At 35.9% G+C, this 21914-nt stretch overlaps 1 protein-coding gene across 1 annotated transcript in view; it reads right to left on the bottom strand.

The window, feature by feature from the left end:
• vezf1a (vascular endothelial zinc finger 1a) overlaps window positions 1–21914 on the bottom strand; it is a 46732-nt gene that overhangs the window by 11062 nt on the left and 13756 nt on the right. The window contains 4 exon segments of the mRNA XM_056466684.1: window positions 706–871; window positions 3631–3700; window positions 10265–10709; window positions 10712–11018. Coding sequence (XP_056322659.1) covers window positions 706–871; window positions 3631–3700; window positions 10265–10709; window positions 10712–11018 — 988 coding nt within the window.

Raw genomic sequence — 21914 nt, 5'->3', positions numbered from 1 at the left:
ATTTCTAATAACTAATTTCTAATAACTGTTTTTTTTTTATCTTTGCCTTGATGACAGTACATAATATTTGATCATATTTCATAATATTAGATATTTTTCAAGATACTAGTATTCAGCTTAAAGTGACATTTAAAGGCTTAACTAGGTGAATTAGCTAAGTTAGGGTAATTAACAGTCATTGTATAACATTGGTTTGTTTTGAAGACAATTGAAAAATATATTGCTTAAGGGGGCTAATAATATTTACCTTAAAATGTTTTTTAAAAAAATTAAAAATGCTTTTATTCTCATCAAAATAAAACAAATAAGACTTTCTCCAGAAGAAAAAAATAGTATAGGAAATACTACGAAAAATTCCTTACTCTGGTAAACATCATTTGTTAAATATATATATATATATATATATATATATATATATATATATATATATATATATATATATATATATGATATGAGGGCTAATAATTTTGACTTCAATTGTACGTCGGCGCACTAACCACTAAGCTATTGACAAAACTGACATAATTCTGAGTCTGTAAGAGAGTTTGGGAGCTGAATGGACAGCAAAGAGCCTAAAGGAAAGGATGAACAGAGTATTAGTAGAAGGATGTTGATGCTAGAGCTACATGACTCACCCAGAGAGGCTGGGAAATAAAGACTACCATTCTGATTTGCTGTCGGGCCAGCCAATCACGTCAGCCTTACCTTTGTTACAGGCGTTGTTGAAGTTGCTCTGGCCGTGTGTTTTTAAGTGGCTGGTGATGTAGGCGGCGCTCAGCATCTTTCCGCACACGTTGCAAGTGACTTTACCCTCGTGCCGAATCATATGTGACCGAAGTCTGTCTTTGGTGGCAAAGGCTGATGTACAGGCCTATCATAGACATAAGAGATTGACATAGAATTAAAGCACACATTCAATCAGTTTTTAAATTGTCAGAATGATCCAAATTGGCATGCGCTGTGAAAATGATACAATCAAACAGTCGTGACAATATTAGGCATAGGATGATAAATGGTTTCAAGGTTTACCATGATTTGGTAAATGTCAATGTTTTGAAACGGCTAAAATTTTCTGTTGTACCGTTCCTATGCCGTTTTTTTAATTTATTAATTTATTTTTTTATTTTATTAAAGCAACATTATCTCCAGCAGAAAATTACCATCTACATCAAAAGCTACTGGTCAGAAAAAGATATAGGGGGAGAATATTTTTTAAATTATAAATCTGTGTTTTTGAAACTAAAGAAGACAGCAGAAGTCAAAGATTTATTTAAGTTAAGTCAATGATTTATTTAAATTATTTAGCTTGACATGTTTACAATTCCAAATTATTTTAAATGTTTCTTAAAGGGCACCTATTTTACCCCTTTTACAAGATGTAAGATAAGCCTTTGGTGTCTCCAGAATGTGCCTGTCTACAGTGTAGCAGATTATTTATTATAGCCTCCAGAATCTGCCCATTTTGGTGTCTGAATACAGTGTAGCAGTTTTTGTGGCTTGTGGCTTTAAATGCAAATGAGCTGCTTCTCGCCCACTGCTCCCACGTGCGTGTCTGATTCTCATAATGCGTTACATCAGATAATCAGCAGTCAGTGGTTGAGACAGACAAAGATGAAGCTGAACTACAGCTCATTAGTCAAAAATACCAAGTAAGTTTATTTGTTGTATTTGTGGTGGACTTTCTGAAATTATGAGTCACACATAAATGCCGTTTGCAGTACAAACACACATAGCGTTTACTGACACCATGTGGCTATGGTCATTATAGGGGTTAGGAATCAACGATTTTACTGTCTTTATTATAAACATGCTCTTTTTATTTAAAAAAAAACGCATTAAACTTATGAAAATTATAAAAATCACAGAGTGGGAACAGAGATTTTATTCCCAGTTTCTTCACAAAAATGTTTTGTGGACGTGTTTACATGTTATTATAAAAACATGGCATCTGTCAATCAATTCGACGTGCGGGGGAAACCACACTCCTACATCATGTTGCAGTGGGCCTCAAAATCACTGGGATTTGGGTCCTATTTTAATGTCAGGAAATTTTATAGACTGTGTTTGTGTTTTTATAACTCCAATACGACTGTGGACACATTATACCTACACACAGTTCTGTCCAAACAGCTTACAAAAGTTGATTTTCATCATAGGTGCCCTTTAAATGAAAACATATTGTGTTCAATGGAAAAAAAAGTAGTTTTTTACACAGACATTTAAAAAGAACTCGTATTGTGCAGTAATCATAATACCATGAAATCGTAATATTTTTATTCAAGGTTATCATACCGCCAGAATCTTATACCGGCCAATTCCTAGACAAGATGATTTTATGTTACTTTACTTATTTTGTTATGTTAATTAGGTTAATATTATGCTATTTTAACCTGACATTTTAAGTCAGTTTAATTGATGCTACAGCAGTACACAGAGAGTGCTTAAATATTACATCATGAAAACTGTATTCAGCAGTGTAACTTGTTATCTGTTGAAATGACTCATTTTAGATATTGTTCTCTGCCTGCTTTTGGATTACTTTTAGATTACTTTTGTTAATAGCTGACATAGTATAGTATTATTTGATTTAAAAGTAGAAGTGATACCTATTCCAACTAGCGATGCACCAAAATGAACATTTTGAGTAGAAATAAAACATGTAACGTTTTCGATTTCACTCCTTTTTCAAAACCATTTTAGCCCAAAACCAAAAAAATTGCTCAAATAGCATCCTAAATGTTATCAATATGAGATAAATTAAACATTACATTATGCTAGGTGAACTACAAGAGTCAGTCAGGGCGTTGATAAAGCTAATAGTTAATTAAATAAAAAATAATAGTAACTTGTATAATAAAACACTTAAACTGCAAAATCTGGAGTATTTCTTTAAGTGACCATTAGCCAACAACCAAAACAAGAACAAGTGAACGTTAAATTACTGAAAATTTTACTTTAAATCTCAGATTTTCAACTACAAATTTTGGGCTCGATTGACAAATTAAGGTTTGATAAACATTGATATACATAAAAACAGAAATGTCATTGAAAATAATGTCTCTTTTTTTTTTATTCCCAGGTTCTGCAGGTTGCAATGTCCCGAATTTTTATTGCCAATCATAAGCCAATAGTAATCGTTTGTTTTGGTAAAAAAATGTATTTCCCTAACCAGCGCAGAGCCCAGGGGATCAGAGTGAGTGCTCAGACTTGCATTTACTTCAACCGTAATCAAACACAGTTGATCCAACTAACCAAGGTGTTCAAGACTACTAGACACTATTAAACAGGAATAAGTTGGAGGTGTTTGGAGCTAAACTATGCAGAGGTGTGGCCCTCCAGGAATTGAGTTTGAGACCATTGCTTTAATGGTTCCAAGAACATCCCTTTACATCTATGGAACCTTTTGGATCCTTAATTTTTAAAAGGGAGTATTTTAAGTCTAGGTGTATTATTTATAAGAATTACATTATGTTAATTGTATAATATAACTCAAATGACATGAAATCAGTTAATACTCTACATTTTTACTTCAGGAAATCCTTGTTACTGTCCCTTTATGAGTCTGACATACCAACTTTTGGTAACCAGCCAATCGAAATAAGTAACAACTGCACTGGTTGTGGTTCTTACCGTTACTTGACATTTGAAAGGTCTCTCTGAGGAATGAACATGCTTCACGTGGCAGCTGAGATGGTCGGGCCTGAAAGCAGAGGGGGAACATTTTTAAAATATGGCAAGGAAGCACATGGGATAAAGTCTTTGGTAGCAGCTGAATCTGTGTAAACTTCAGAAAAAACTGCTTTTGCCTTAGGGTGCCAAGCTGAGATGAGTCTGCCTCTGAGTGGCAGATTCAGAAGGCGCCGCAAGCAAGAAAACAGGCTTACAGTAAACACTGGCCTACACCAGCAACTACTTACTGTGCACAGCTGCTAACTACAAAACACAAGCTGAGGCTGCTTTCACACTACAGGCTTGGTTGGTTTGTTGATCAGTGTGAAAACATTTTCCAAACTTGAGGTGCACAGAAAGAAATTTGGTTGTGAATTTAAAATTTAGTTCTTTATATAATTTAATCGTTTTAATTAGCAATGTTACAAAAGTTTTTTATTTCATATAGATATTGTTGTTTTGAACCCAATACTCTGCAAAGAATGCCGAAAATAACTGTGCTTTTACACTGAAGGGGGCGAGAGTGTCAAAGTAGCTGGAAGAAATTCATTTTCAATGGGAGCCGGCGGCGAGGAACGAAGCAGCGCGGCGCATCTTCGGCGGTGTGGTCGTCGAGGGGAGTTGAAAACAAGTCAACTTTATGGTAATGAGCAATGATGCGGTTCAGTGGCAACCAATCAGAATGCAGAAGTCCACCACTTGATTCCAGAGAACACACTCCTGTGAACTTTGGTTTAGACCACAGTTGTTTCCAAGAGTTTCATTATTGTGGTGACTGGATTTCCAGTTATTTACAATGTTTTCTTAAAGGGACATGGATAGAAAAGAGCGAGTAAGGTTGGGTATCGTTTGGGGTTATTTCGATACTGGTGCAAAAATCGATATTTTTAAAATGATACCAGTGCCTGAACCAATACTTTTGAGCCACAAAATTATAATGAAAAAACTATTTTATCTGATAAATTTTTTTTTATCATTTTTTATTTGAACAATATAATTAAAGTTTAAAGTACACATCAATTCGTATTTTATAATTTTGAATTGCATTAATTTATTTCTTTTGATCATTTGTGTTCATGGTGTTTTGCAGCCGGTGCAATGCAGTTAGCAGACGCGGATGCAGCGCGAGTGATTTACATGTGAAGTCATGCAAAGATGCGATTTGACATCCTGTGGGCCAAATTGTGCATTGACACGCTTCAGACTGCAAAAAAGTGTGAGCAAGCATCTAAAAAAACAGAGCAATGGAACAGACAGAACAGCAAGCAGCTTACAATGATGGAGATTGGTTCAATGGTGACGGCCGCTGTACTTGACCGAATTGAAAGACATTATTAGTGCTTAACACGTATGGCTGGTATTATGATGTTCATAAAAACAATAAATGATTTCGTTTAACTCTTTCCCTGAAGTTAACGAGACAAAACCAAATCGCTTCCCTGCAATGAGTTTTACGACAATCCGTGTTTTAGGTGTATTAAGGTAGGGGAAGCCCTAACAGATTTTCTAAGTGAGGTACATGAACTGAACTGAACTCAATTCAATATAATCTTCTATTAAAAAAAAAAAAAATCTCTCTTATTTATTTATTTATTTATTTATTTATATATATATATATATATATATATATATATATATATATATATATATATATATATATATATATATATATATATATATATATATATATATGACCAATTCCAGCGTTATGGATGTGACATTTGCATTAAAAACTCACACAAATTGACAGAGAAAGTCTAAGTTGACATTATACTGAAACATCGCTTTATAATTTACCAAACCAACTAACCACAGAGTTATGGGATCAGAAATATATCAATTTACAAACATGTTTTGTACTTTAAATGAGGAAAATAAACATGCGTAATGGATATGACCAAAAAAGTATGTAAGTTTGCAGTATACAGGATACTTTGCAGAAATTCTGTGAATTAAACTGCACAACCCAAAATAAATAATGCTAATCAAAAGGATAAGATTCGGCTCTCTATAGAACAAAAATGATTGATTTTATATTTTTGCATTTGAGGAAAAAGCTTCGTTATGGATGTGACGTATTTGCGTTATGGATGTGAAATTGACACTTGTGTGTCTTTGGTAAATCAAATATAATCGTTTGAAAACACTGACAGATAAATTTGAGTATTTCTAAAATACAGAAAAAGCTTAGAAATGGTTTCCGTATTTTGGTGAAAACGTATTTTTTTTTTCATGGCAAGGTTGACATTTGCATGAAATTGCTCATAAATATTTTATTGCAAAATTGTCCGTGAATTTTTGAGAATTACCGCCACAAAAAAAATAAATAAATAAAAAAAATCTATAATTTTTATCATGACAAATCACAAAAAAAAAAAATAAATAAATAAATAAATAAGCAAAAAACTTGGTGGTCTGATATTATTACGATGTAATGTCTCAGCTATCTTTTTAAAAATGGTGGTTCCTTTGTTTTCATTCTTGCTCCGACTTTTGGTACTCTTTTGTTGTGCTAGGTACTTTGCAAAGGGTACCCAAAAAGTGGTACGGTACGGTTCGCTTTCAGTTAGCTTTTGACAGTGGAAATGCCCACAAAAGCATTCCGAACCAAACTGTATCGTACCACTCCGTGGAAACGGGCCAAAAGGTTACCATGGGCCGTAGTTTGGACATTTCTGTTATAAATGATTAAAATAATAAATGAATAAAAACTATAACAATATCTCAGTGACACAACTAACATTGCTTTTGCTAGCTTGTGGCTTCCTCTTACATTCAAACAATCTATTAGTATTTTGGCTTCGAACCCAAATTTGCAAAAAAAAATAAAAATTGAGCAAAAGCAAATTAACGAGAGTGTTTGTAGGAGAAAAGTTAAATTCAGTAAAAAAAAAAAAAAAAAAAACAGACTAAAAGTGACCATGACACGACCTGCCCGAAGTAGAGCGGGACGTTTTGTTTTCAGGTGTTGTTCTCAGGATCAGCCTGAGCTCTAAAAACAGTCCTTTTCATCTCAGTGCTTTGACTTGCGTCGGTGCGTGATTAATAATCCGAGGATTAATTTTAGGGGACAGCGAGGCCTTCCCGGATATTCACAGACGATATAGACACGCTATATAGACGACCCGAGTGAGTCTGCGGCCCCTGAGCGACTCAAAGGAAACCCCAGCGCTGATCCGCTAAAGACAGAGCAAACAGGAGGGAATAACAGAGGAATAAGAGCAAACCCTCCTCCTCCTTCTGTCCGCGTAGACCCTCGGCATGCTGGGCCCAACAAAGGCAGCCAGTCAGATCCATTCACAACAACTATAAATCAGCCAGCGGCAGCCAATAGGAGCGAGACCACATTAACATCATCAGAACAGCAGATGGTGGATTCAGCTCGCGGTTTCAACACATATTTCAGCAGACGTTATTAAACGCGCTGACATCATCAGACTCCACAAACAGCCTCGTTTCACGCATCATGGAAATCAGGCACTTTAAACGTTTGTATTTAAATGTGTGTTTTAGCATTGATGCAGGGATCCGAATCAAGAACCAGTTCTTAATCAGAAATAACATTATTCCATTAGAAATTAATAAAAGAAATTGAGAGCCTTGATTATGATCAGTTTTAATTTGAACAGTTATCATCTGTTTTAATTAGAGAGGCAGAAAGATGGAATACAATATATAAGAAAGAGCACATTTAACAACAATTCATTTTTATTGTTGTTTTTTGATTTGACGCAGGGATCTGAATCAATAACCAGTTTGTATTCAGAAACAACTTCTATTTTTTTGAGAAATTAATAAAAGCAATCGACTGCCATGATTTTCATCAGTTTTTGGACAATCATCGGATTCAGTTAGAGCGGTAGAAGGATGAAATACAATATACTTGAACAACACATTTAACACTTTAAAAATAAATCAAAAATCCAATATGCAATCACATTCAAATCAAACAACAACGACAACAAATAAATGATGCAGGGATCTGAATCGAGAACCAATTCTTGATCAGACATAGCATTATTCTGTTAAAAATTAATAAAAGCAATTGACTGCCATGCTTTTCAACTGTTTTGCAATCAATATACAATCACTGATATAACATCAAAAAACAACACGTCTTTCCTAGAACACGTAGACTAAGGCCCAATCCCAATTCTGCCCCTTAGCCCATAGGTCTCAAACTCAATTCCTGGAGGGCCGCAGCTCTGCACAGTTTTGCTCCACAGTTTTTGGGTAAAAAAATAAAATTGGGGCTAATTCATGAACAAACAAATGAGCCAGTTATGTTAATAAAAAAAAGTCTCAAACCAATAAATTAATGGTTTGATCCGATTTGAGCCGTTGTTTTAATCGATCATACTGACTTTCGAGAACCACAGGTTATTTATAAGAATCCTATAATTTACACGAAGTGTGAAGAGAAATAATGGTCATAAAATTGTTATTTACTGTACACTAAACTTGGAAAATATTGGACAACATTCAATCCAGACTCAAAACTGCGTATGCTCATGATGTGACTATTGCAAATGATCATATTGCGATATCAATGCTGAAATGATATATACAGCCCTACCACCCATTAAAATGACTTGCCTTAAAGGGACTATAATGGCCCGTTTCCACTGAGTGGTACGGTACGCTTTTATGGCCGTTTCCACTGTCAAAAAGCGTACCGAACTGAACCGTACCACTTTTTCGGCACCCTTTCGAAAGGGTACCAAACACGAAAAAGGGTACCAAAAGGCGGAGCCACACGCACAGCTGAACGCTATTGGTTTACAGAGATACGTCATTCGCTTACGCAACAAGCCAGAATGAAAACAAAAAACCCGGCATGTTTAAAATACACAGCGAGAGATTATAGCGGAATTATAAATACATATAATAACGAGCCATGGTCGATCTGGGTTCAAACAAACTTTGTCGTCGTCTTGATAAACAGCCAAGAAGAAGAGCAGATTTACCCTGTGCCCCGTAGTTTTTTACGAGCCAGTCTGAGGCGCGAGTGGTTTCGCTTTCTTGCTAGCGCTCCCACGCACGCATCTAACATTATATCTGAAATAACAAACTTCTTAAGCTGATGATAATAACGTGCGCTTGATTATTGACGTGCTTTTGAAACCCGATCCTGTCAGACACTGACAAACGCGAGAGTGAAGCGTGAAGAAACAAAGGAGAAGCCGGGAAAAAAAGGAGCCCATTATTTTTCAGCAAACATAAACAAAATGCCATGTATAACTAACTTATTATCTTCACCTTTTTATACTAATATGAACCGGGAATGACGGAATTACTCTCTAACAGAGGCTACATGTGCTGCTGAAGATTACAGACACAGATGAGAGGTTTTCACTGACTGTAGGCTATATTTTGTGTTGTTTTGAACCTAAATACCGACGAAATGTCTGCTGTGTGTAGTTCTTCTGTAGTTGGTAACATATCAGAGACTGTAAGGGGCTGTATGTGTTTATATATGTTCATTTATTTAGTTATTTAATATAATTACAGACGTTACAGTAGGCTGTTTCGCACTGTCATTGATCTGCAGTTATAATTAACTCATGTTCATTGAAAAGTTAGTAATAAACATTTCTACACAAGTATTTGTGTGTAAAGCATCTGTTTTGTGAGAAGTGCTTTTCATATGATAAGTGATCCGTGCAGCTTTATTGTAGACATTTCCTCGAGCGAGAATGACGTCGACTGAAACTTTCTGTCATACACCACGCCCACCAAAAGGCTAACCTTGTTAGTGGAAATGCAAGCCTGATAAAGGTGACCCGTACTAAACTGTACCGTACCGTACCAGTCAGTGGAAACGAGCCATAAGGTAATAAGCCAGTAGTTAATAGCATGAATTGTAAACCAAAGTGATAGCGGCATGGTGGCTCAGTTGTTGGCACTGTTGCCTCACAGGAAGAAGGTCGCTGGATTGATTCCCGGCTGGGCCAGTTGGCATTTCTGTGCGTCAGTAAGTACACTGCTTCAATCTTTCGCTTTCATGCTCGTACTTTGTAATTTTAGCGAAAACCTCAGATACTGTTGGTTGGTTCCTGTTGGTTGTGCACATTTTTTACCAACAAAGTTTGTCGACGCCATATAACGTCACAGATCATTTTGCTTATTCATGCCAGAGTCCCGTGGAAGAAAAGTGACTGACAGGTGGTAATTTGTGTCTAACTTATTTATGAATGGGTTATGGGTAAAACAAAGACTGTGCGGGTCAGGTAGTGGAAACGGTTGGCTACAAATAATTAATTCATTATGAATTAATTACTCATAAATAATTCACCACCACCTTCGATGACGATGCTTTCGTCCATCGCAATGTTTCACATCAGATATTGTACGATGCCAAATTGGCCGACATCGCCAACCCTAGTGTGAATAAGTGTGTATTCATGTATCACAGTACTGGGTTGTAGCCGAAAGGGCATCTGCTGTGTAAAACAATAGTTGGCAGTTCATTCCGCTGTGGCGACCCCTGATAAATCAGGGACAAAGCCAAAAGAAAAATGAATGACTGACTAAAGTGTTACCAAACCCCTTCTAAAGCAAAAACACAGAATTAAATTTAAACATAATAGCATACCTGGAGAATCCCTTTCCGCAGACCGAACAGACGTATGGTTTGTGGACACCTCCGTCATGCGAGCGCACGTGATACGTCATGCGGTCTTTCCTCTTGAAGCGCTGCTGGCAGATCGGACACTCGAAGGGCTTTTCGTCTGAGTGCGACAGCTTGTGCCGGTTCAGATGATAAACGTCCCGGAAGGCCTTGCCGCACATTTCACAGCCGTGGTTCTTCTTGACGGGTTTGGGTGGTTTTTTGGGGGCGCTGTGCTGGGTCACGTTAGACATGGACGTTGGTGACATGACAGTAGAAGCAGAGGAAGTTGAAGTAGTGGCTGTGGAAAGGATGCCAGCGACGGTTGAAATATACGAAGGGTCGCCGGTGCTTTCACGAGGCATGCTGGAAATGAGCGGGACCATTGTGGGTGCCGCCTGTGCCGTTTTTTTGGGTCTGGATACCATTTGATGCCGGTGTGGCAGGACTCATGTCTGCGGAGGTGGTAGCTGTCGCGGAAGGCCTTGTTGCAGTAGCCGCAGATGAAAGGCGTTTTGCTTTTGTGCTCTTTTTTGACTACAACCATTGGACCAGCATTGCCACCACCACCAGTCCCACTGACGACGTTGTCTTTGAGAAGGTCTGCGGCACTGACGGGGGGCTTGTGGTCCAGGGGAATGGGCATCACAGGCTTCTGGTCCTGCGGCTCAGAGTTCAGCAGCGGCAGCAGGCTGTTTGGGGCCACCTGGTGCTGGTGGTGAAGGGCTTCATTAGCCTGCTGGAAGGAGGAGACAGAAACGGGAGGCAGGGTTAGAAATGGTCATGCATGTACAAAAAAAGTCAATTACAGTATTGGACAAAGTTATGGTTTATAGCCATAAAGCCCTTGTCAAAATTTGATTTATAGGGATTAGGACAACATTGTACATGTAAAAGAAAGTTGTTCTGTGCTCAAAACAAAAAAATTACAGCAGACTATTATGTTAAATATTAAATTATATAAAAAAATAACTAAATAATAAAGTAATAATATTAATTGAATTAATTGAATATTAAGTGAAGAAATATTCAAGTTTGTTTACAAAATAAATGTAAAAGCAGTTTTTCAAAACTGTATCATTAATTATATATATGAACCTATCTTTAATAATAATAAGAATAAGAAAAAGAATAAGAAGATGAAAATGAAGAAGAGGAAGAAGAAGAATACATTGGTATTTTTATGTGGAGTTTGCATGCTCTCCCAGTATTCGCGAATGAATGAATGAATGAATGAATGAATGAATAAAACATTAGAAGACCCCAGACATTATAAATCTAAATTATGTATTTTACAGATGTGTGATGCTTCTTGTTTTTTGTAATTTATTTGGAAAGAGGTGACAGAAGCAGGAGGCAGGGTTAGAAATATTCATGCACGTACAAAACATGTCAATTAGAGTATTGGTCAAAATGATGGTCTATAGGCATTAGGATGACATTGTACATGTGAATGGTAAAGAATGTTGTTCTGTGCTTGATAAAATAAAATAAATTCAGTTAAAATAATTACATAAAAATATCTGAATGAAACAAATTAGCAGATTATATTAAAATTAAAATAACTGAATAATGAAGTAATAATATTAATAATAATATTAAGTTCATTTACAAAAAAATTAAGCAATCAATCAAAACTGTATTATTAATTATATAACAATAAAACACTAGAAGACACCATGCATTATTAAAATAAATAAATAAATATATTTTTATTTTTTTGGTAACATTTTTAAGATTAAAGAGGTTAAAAATGTTTTTGTGAGAGTGAAAAAAACAATTCGGGAAGTATCATGATGTTTTGGTTGGGATATGAATCTTCACAAACACATTTAACAATTGACACTGGAAAGCTTGTCCATACTTGTTTTACTTTTTACAAGAGCCAATTAAGTAAATTCACTGAGCCTTTTTTATTTTGCATTATATAATGAAGCCATGTAGTCAGTCAGTCAGTCAATCAATCAATCAATCAATCAATTTATGTATCAATTTGTCTGTCTATCCGTCCTTCTATCGGTCTAATTGTCTATCCATCTCTCTGTCTTTCTGTCTATTTATCGGCCTATCTATTTCTGTCTTTTATTTGTCTATCTATCTATATTTCTATCTATCTGTCTGTATGTCTTTCTGTCTATTTATCTAACCATTTCTGTCTTTTGTATGTCTGTCTGTCTATCAATCTATCTATCTTTCTGTCTTATCTATCTATCTATCTATCTATCTATCCATCCATCCATCCATCCATCTATCCGTGCGTCCGTCCATCCATCCATCCACCTATCCATCTGTCTGTGTATCTATCCATCTATCTATTTCTGTATTTTATCCATCTATCTATCTATCTATCTATCCATCTATCCATCATCAAATTTTTACAAAATACACTGCAACTTTACCATGCCTCATGTAAAATCAAGCAATAAACCATCATAACATTTACTGCAGAAAATAATCAAAACATCTGAGCTGCAATATAACTACATATTTGCTTAAAGAGCTACAGATGCGAGAGCTCAGCCTCAAATGCTGATCTTCACTTTTACTTGAGTTTTTCCTCTGGTAAAGAAAAAGGGTATTTCTCAGAAGAATTGAACTCTGGGGCTCCAGTGTGTTTGAACACATGAACAACTCTGATCTCTTCAGTTATAGATGAGATTCTCCATCTTCCACCGAGTCTGTGTGTGTGTGTGTGTGTGTGTGTGTGTTTGTGTTTTCTATGTTACCATCAGCACTTCCGGCAGCCTGTGTGGTGACTAACGATGAGCAGAAGTTCAGGAATGAACACACAAATGCTCACGTTACATACATACAAACACACACTGGACACGACAGCTGGCAGGAGGAAGAGGCTCTCCATTGAGAAACATCTCATTAAATCAAATGAGTCAAGTTTCCCCTCTTCAACCGCAGAAACGCACGCTGAGCTAATGACTGGATTCAGAAGTCCTGATTCCCAATGATTCACGGCGCAATCAGAAATGTCATCTGGGCCCCAAACTAATGACACAGATTTACACTGCAGTCGTGATAGAGCACACGCTGGCATGAGCGCCGGGGTACAGGGCAGCGTCTGTGTGTTCGCTCTGATTAACTGAACTCAAAAACAACAACACCGTGCCGCCACCGCTCAGGAATCTAAATCTGTCTGCCGTAAACCGATCTGCCGAGGTGCTGCCGGTTCTTCATGTGACTGCAGAATTAAGCGTAATGCAAGATACATGATTCAGCGGCTCAGGAACAAACTCAGCTAAAGCTGTGAATGAGATGACAAGGACAGAGAAAAAAAAATTAGATACAGCACTTACACTACAGAAAGAGCTCTGTTTGATGGACAAAATGTGTTTTTTAAAAGCTGATGACCACTATATTGGATAGTCAACCATATTCTGCACGACTGAAAGTCAGATACACTGTACAAAATGCTGGGTTCAACATAATTCCTTCATGTAGTCCAATAGTCAATTTACATTAATTGTTTTTTTTACAAATTTAAGAGGATTAAACAAAACATTTCAGTTGTCTCAAAAAAAATAACACACACACACACACACACACACACACACACACACACACACAAAGGGCCCTGTTTAGAGCTGCGCATTGATGGATTTGCTCTTCAGTGTTTGGACTCTCAGTAGTGATTACTAACCACACTGAACGGAGCTAAACTGAACTTAATTTAAACACTGAAAACTGAACTACACGGTTTCAATTTACTATGATCTTCTATGTGAAGCTGCTTTGACACAATTTACATTGTAAAAGCGCAATACAAATAAAGGTGAATTGAATTGAACGGTGTATGGCGCGATTTGTTGCTATTTTCAGACCAGCGCAACAGTAATTTTCATGTTTTGTGTCACAGTTTAAAAAGCAAATCCATTTGCGCTGCTTGGTATAAAAAGGAGGTGTGTTAGGGCGCATAGTTGGCTTGTTGCTATTTTGAAGAACTAGACTGCGCCATTGACCAACTGAAAGTTGGTGTTGAAGATATACAGGCCGATAAATATAAATATTTCTGAATTGTATATTTTTATACAGTGAACAACTGATTTAATTTAAAAAACATCATAATAGTCTGAACTGATCTGACAATAGCCTACTCAAAAAACAATAATATTTAAAATTGCCAGGTGATTATATAGACCTTTATTCACGATTTTACATAAATTATTTCCATTTCTTCATGGTAAATTAACGTGCAACTTGACAGTTGCATAAAAATTATAGGTTAAATAACAAAATGTGATTTCATTAAACAAGTCAAATAATTATATTTTAGATAAAATGAAAACAAAAATAAAAGAACTAAGAACTAAAAACAGCTCAAATGTACTTTAATAAAATGTGTACAGTAATGTACAATTGTTAGTAGCTGGTTCAATTGACACTTTTATTACCACACTCTCGCAAGATTCTCTTGTGCTTGCACAAAAAAGTAATCTTTCATTTATACACATGTAATATTTTTCCTGTTGTGATTTAAAGCAGAATACATGATGACTCGCTATTAAACATATCTACAATGATAAGGAACATGGTTACTTACTGAGTTATAACAAACAGCAATGCCACACAAACTTTGTGATAACAGACTTTAAAGGAATAAACAATGTAAGAAAAGCTTATAGTGCACTGGACAAGTCTGAACAAGTTTGACCCACGCATTGCGTGATGCAGGCATTACAATTATTTAATCTATCGACTTAAAGATATCGGCCTACTTTTGATATTGGATCGATAAAGATAACATTAAAAATAGCATATATCGGCTGATATCGAATGGCCGCCGATATATCATGCATCCCTAATATTTATATTTGTTTTAATAAAAACAAGTTTGTAATCTGGGAGGCCATGAAGGCATTCCTACGGGGTCAAACCATTGCTTTTTCTTCTGGAAAAAAAAACTATCAAAAACAGATACAATTATTTGAAAAATAAATCAAGTATGGAAAGGGAACATTTTAGGACTAAAGATGCTAAGCCGTTTTAACAATTGCAGTCAAAAAAAAAAGGAGTACGATATTCTGTCACCTAAAGAAGCAGAAAATGCACTTCTCGGATCACGATAGAAGTATTACAAACATGGAGATAAGATCGAGAAAGTGCTAGCATGGCAAATAAAAGAAGAAGAAATCAGTAAATCTATACCTAAAATATATTCATCCGAAAATAAAATTCTTAAACACCCCAAATTAATTCATATAATTAATATTAAATAATTGTTATAGTTCATTCATTAGTTTGCTGGAAATTAGAACTGAATTTAGAAATAGTACAACACTGTTTCCTTATCCAAGAAAGTAAAGGAGTAGGGTAAAGAGTAAGAGTAAAGTAAAAAGTAAAGAGGCTGAATGGAGGAGGCTCGTTCTTTATCCTCGCGCTGTAGATAGTGTTAACGCTTTTCTCGCTAGTAAAACATTACATTTTTCTACTTACAAAGTCTGCCATGTAAATGGCAATCTTAAAGGGAATGGGAGATGAGACTGATTAGTTTAAAGCAGCTTATCCTCAAAACACACCCATAACTCATTAAGAGAATAAGCACAACCCTGTTAGACCATGTGTCGGGGAGCAAATCATATTTTTCCGTCCTTAAAATAGCAAAAGTGGATTCAGACACGCCCTTAATGCCTTTGCACCATGCGCTTTAGACTATGAATTGTATTGATTCAGCTCATGTTAAATAAGCAGTTTGAACAAGCAGCAAAAATAAAAAATAAAAATAAAAAAATTTTAGTGAAAGAACAAGTTTTAAATGGCACCAAAATGGCTAAAATTGATTTAGGGGGTCGTGGTCTGATTTAGGGGGGCACAATTAAATCCCAAAACGATTCTCAACTTATATTTTTCCTATTTCTTCTGCTGTCCATTTACATCTTTACATTTTAACCAGAATTTGAGTTTCTCTGCTTGTGTAATAATTGGAATCTCTGTATGACAGTACTGACATCTTAAAAATCAAGAATTATTCAGGACGAACAAGCTCTGAATGTAAAAAAGCCAATTACAAAGAGCAATTATGAAAACAAACATTGCAATGTTTTTTAATTCAGCATCACAATTTTTCTTTGTTTATAACATTGAGAAAATGTGAAGGACAAAATGTACAGTTAAATTCAAAGTTATTAGCTCTCTTTGATATATTTAATAAATATTAATTAAATATTTTAAATATTTCCCAGGTATTGTTTAACAGATTTTCTTTTAAATCAACACATTTTAAACTCAGATCGATTCACTATAATAGTAGTAGTTATAATAATTCAAAATTATGTTTTATATTGACCTTATTCTTTGCGTACAAGCATGTGCAGCCATTGGAATCTTTTTGGCTCGACACTTCCGGTCTCATTCCCTTGCATAATTTTTTTTGCTGTTAAAAACAGCTCGTTATGCTGCTTCATATTGTAAACTGATATTTTCTTATTATATTATTCTACTATTTATGCATAGTCATGAACAAACTTAAGTAGTTTGATAGTTTTCTGCCATTTATCATTCCTAGTCATTTCTTCCAAAGGCAACTGAATTAAACAAATCAAAAACATGTCAGTAGACATGCAACACTAAACCTGGCTTTCTACATAGTCAAAAAGTGCATAGTTTCCCATTACGCACAAATTGTTTACTTTCAGAGTGTACAAATGTGTGAACTGGGACAGAGCCAGCATGAACACACAGAGAAACCCACCTCACATGCCTGGAAGCAGAGGTGGATGTTTGTTTGTTTGTTTGTTTACCGAGGCGTCTGTGAGGCTGGACACACTCCTTCAGTTCTCACACACACACAGATTTGTTTACAGAGCCAGGGGGGGGGAAAGCTTAGACACTCATTGCTAACCTACATCATAACCACCTGGCCCGGCACACACTAATCTCCGAGCCACAACTTCAGGACAAACTACAGCTAAGAAAATATATAGAGATCGCAAACACATAACCTGCCATGCTGAGACTTTGTGAACAAGTAAATGAATCTATGAATAGTCCTAACGAACTGATTCGCTAAAGTGAATCAGGCTTCTCAAGCCCGAGGGCCTTAAAATGCCCAATAAAGGGCGGCAAACGCCCTATTCACTCACTATTGATGTTCAATCGAGCATCAAAAAGAGGCAAAGCCCCCACGAACTGAGAAACAGCCCCAAACCAGCTTGAAAAAAAAAAATGCGCACAACTAATGAGGAAAAATCATATGTAGATTTCAAACCATACTAGATTAGCGAAAGGTCAAAGGTGGCTTTATTAGTGTTTCTCCCCTGAGGGCTCATATTCTCCTGCCCTGTTGATTCACAGAGGATAAGAAACGCGTATAGAAGGATTCAGGAATAAGTTTTTAGTCATTTAAAGCATCTAACTTCATAAAGAGTATTAGTATGCTGAAGGTAAACCAGATTTGTTTTCAGATGGAGTAGCATTTACTACACAGAGCCATTCTATTTTGATTGGCAAGAACAGAAATCTATTTAAAAATTGAAATTGATTTAATCAGACAACTATGACATTGAGATAATTGTTCTGTGATGATGACAGCTGTTTTGCATCGCTTCTCAGTAAACTATGCTTCCGTGTAGTAAGCACAGGAGGTGAAAATATCAGTTTTTACTCCATTTTATAACTTAAGTGTAGTGAAATAGAAGTTTAAAAAAAATCATTCTGTTAAAAGACTCCATAGTCCTGTGATTAATAGTCAAGTTGAATCAATAGCTATGTTTTTATTCACCTATTTTTATGCGCATTTTGGATATGAATAAACTTTTTATTCCATAAGAAAAGATGCGCATAAGCTGCTATGGAGACACTTTTACCAAACAAATTCCAGTATGCACATAAAAAAAAAAAAAAACATTTAAAAAGTCATGTGATTTTGCTTTCAGAAATCATGTGATGAAAAAAATGTGTGTGAATGGATAAACGGTATATACAGAGATCCTGAAGGAAATTTCAATCCCTTTTTAAAACTTTTTAAAGACCTCAGAATATTTTAAGACCTCATCGGCACTTCTAATCAGTATCAAACCTTTAACTTACTAAACAGTTGTAGTTAAATAAATGAATGGAGCACAACCATGCAACAGAACTTAGATAAGCTTGGAAGAAACAAAGCTTGAAAGAATAAATTAATGTACATGGCTGTTTTCAGGTTTCAGCCACTGTTTTAACTCGTCTTTCTCTAACCAGGAGTATGCAAACTTGCATTATCCCATTTTGCCGTCTGTTTTGCTCTATGCCATGGCTATTCAATTAGTTTGTCATGGGGGTCATAGATACATAATCATTTTAATAATTTGTAATAATTCAAATAACATATCTTTTGTTTACATTGCACTGGAAACCATGCACAACTATCATCGCTACAGTGTTAAATGTTTTTTACTCTGTGTGTTTGAAAGACGCGAGCGCATCGCTCTACTTGCGCATGCATATTCGCATATATTCTAATATTGGAAATATGAAATTTGAGTGTGGAAAAGACGTAATATGTGATATAAGCTCTGAACTTTAAACTAGCGCACAGGTGGCATAACTTTGTTTAGTTGCAGCAGTTTCGTTCTGTGCAACAGAAACGCAACATTAAGAAGCCTTTAAGCTTCAGTATCCAAATGTTTTCGGCTGCTCGCACCACTCACTTGCTTTATGTCAGGTGACTCACGCTCTTCGCAGCCTTCAACTACAGCTCATGCTGTATTGAACAGATGCATGTCACTTCATTACTAAAGCAGCCACTTTTCGACTGAACTAAATTTATTTTTGATGTCTTGGTCACGCTATTTGGAGGGCCGGAACAAATTGCCTCGTGGGCTGCCAATTGAATAGCCCTGCTCTATGGTTTCGCTACATGTGGACAGCATCACATCACCTTCCTGCGTTTGTCGCAAATTTATTGACATCATCCGGACAGAGTAGCTTGACCGGACGCACCCGGCCCGAACCAATTGAGGAAAATAAATAGATTTATGCTTATGCTTTTTGGAGTCAAACACGTGAACAAAAACTTGAAGAAAACTTAAGAGCTTGTAAAAACGGGATTAAGACTTTTTGATACCTTTTAAGGGCCTGAGCACATTGTAAAACACCTGAAATGTTGTTTTGGTCATTCTAAAATGCCTTAACTGTTTCAGTATTAGTGTTATTATATTATTAATGACCTCCAGAACTGTTAAGAGCATCTGTGCTCATGCCTTCAAACACTACCACACATTCATTGCGTGTCGGCATACTGTCTTCTGAGGTACAAGTAATTTATTAAATAAAGAAAAGATTCACGCAGCTTCTCCTACTGCAGGAAATCCCGTTTTAGTGTTGATATTTGGCGCCAGTTAATTAGGAAGTGACAATTTTGTTCTCTTTGACTCATTGGATGGAAACGCTGCTTTATTCGCATGTCTTTTATGCGATAATCCAGTTTTGCGGAAAATTTAATTTCCATCTTTGGATGGAAACAGCTAATGAAAGCAGTAAAAATAACTTCTGTTCATAATGCAAAACACTATGGGGATTTCCTGGGTTTCTTCTTTGTGGGTATTTAATGCAAGAGCGCCCTCTGGCCTTCAGATCACACAACCATGCTTACCTGACAAGATGTGCATGACAATAGTAGCTTTGCTCAATTGCACCAGACATTTTGTTAGAAATACTCATATGCTTTACATGTTTGATTATATAACTGCTATTGACATTTATAACACTTAATTTTTGCATTGATATTTAATTTCTTTTGTTTAGATACACTATGATCAGCTGCTATGCTAATAATTATTTGTTCTCCATTTCCAACTACTCATCCTGAGGCATCTAGAGATTGTGCAGCACCATTGACGTGATCAGAGACCTGTGAAGAGATAATGCCAACCATCTAGGACCTCAGGACTCTAGGACTCTATAATTTTGGACCAGGCCGTATCCTGAGCTGTGGTGATCATGGAGGAGAGCAAAGCATGACAGACGAGTCTCCACGCTGATCCTGTGGGCCAGCTTGTACACCCGCCGGTGACCTACTCACACCTGAAACTTCTCCAAGATGGACCTTCAGCATTCTCCAGCCTCTGGAGCCTAGACTTCAGCTCTACACAGGAAGTTTGGCCAGAGGAGAAATGGTTGTGCCCAACTGAGCCTGGTTTGTCTCAAGGTTTTTATTTTCCTTTCGCTTTCGTCACTTGGTGAAATTTGTTCCTCACCACTGTCGTCACTGGCTTGCTTTGTTTGAGACTTGTGGAGCTGGTCATCGATAGATTTGCTCTTCAGTGTTTGGACTTTCAGCAATGAAATTTAAACCACACTGAACTTCAACTCTTAAAACTGGACTGACACAGTTTCAATCTACTAGAACTTCTATGTTAAGAGGCTTCTATGTTAATCTTCATTGTAAAAACGCTATAGAAATAAAGATGAATTGAATTGCCTTCGCGATTTTATGATGAATCACCCAGCTTTATGAGTGAGCCATAATTTTTACATCTTACAGACTCGCTTCCCTTACTCCTCAAAGCGTTCATTGGCACTTGCAAATCACATTTCCAACTGCAGTCATGCTAATATTCGAGACAACTGCACTTTCGCTTCAGTCATATTATAAATTTAAGAAACTCATCTATGGATATAGCTTTGATACGTTTTATAACTGCATTCTGACAGGCTTCATATCACACAGTGAATGCTTTTGCACTCAAGCCAAGTTTGGTTGCTGTTCATAAAGTGGCTGACATGGGGCTGTACAATATATCGAAAAAATATTGTTATTGCGATAACAGTATATGCAATATCCATATTGCAGAAAATAATATTGCAGCAATAAATTAAAGAGATTTTATGTGCTGCATGCATACTTTGTTTATCCAAATCAGACCAATCATGTGGGATGTTACTCTCTTTATTCCTACCTCTGCTGGGTGAACCTAGACCTGAAAATAAATACTGCGGGGAAAATGACAACAGCCAATGAGAATCAGAATTTCTGCTTTAGTTTTTTTAGGCAATAGTGGTGTTTTAAATCACCCTGTTTTTTTTTTTTAAATAGATTTAATTAGCTTAGAAAAATATCTATTTATTTCAGTATGATCATTATATAAATAAAAAATAAATCAGCAGAATTGCTAGTTAGTTATATCATAAGACAATCGCAGCACTTAACAACATTGCATATTGCATATTTTCCCAGTATTGTTTAGCCCTACTTACATACTACATTACATATATGGGTAAAGTAACAATTACACTATTATCATAGATAATAAACATCACATACACTGAAAGAAATGACTTTTTGGTGTTGTAAAATCGTATAAATTTACTCTCACATTTTTAAAAATTGTAATATTAAGTGTCAAGGAGAACTAGAATTTCCTAAGTAAATATTTAATATTCAAGCATTAACTTCATGTAATAAAATGAAAAGAGCGGAAAGAGTTAAATATTAATTTACTTGCAATATTTAAATATTTTCTAATTGTTGCAAAGCTAGTAATAGTAAGTCAATTTTAATTATGGATATGTCGTAATGGATGTGTAGTTCCCAGCAAAAACTTTATATTAATTTTGAGTATATATTTATTTAAATGAATCAAGTAAAGACAATCAATTCACTTTTCTTTAATTAATTTAGAAGTGTTAGGTTAAACATTAAGTAAAT

Source organism: Danio aesculapii, chromosome 10 (assembly GCF_903798145.1).
Source record: "Danio aesculapii chromosome 10, fDanAes4.1, whole genome shotgun sequence".
Lineage (NCBI taxonomy): Eukaryota > Metazoa > Chordata > Actinopteri > Cypriniformes > Danionidae > Danio > Danio aesculapii.
The sequence above is the reverse complement of the archived record's forward strand: the minus strand, read 5'-3'. Positions and strand labels throughout refer to the sequence as shown.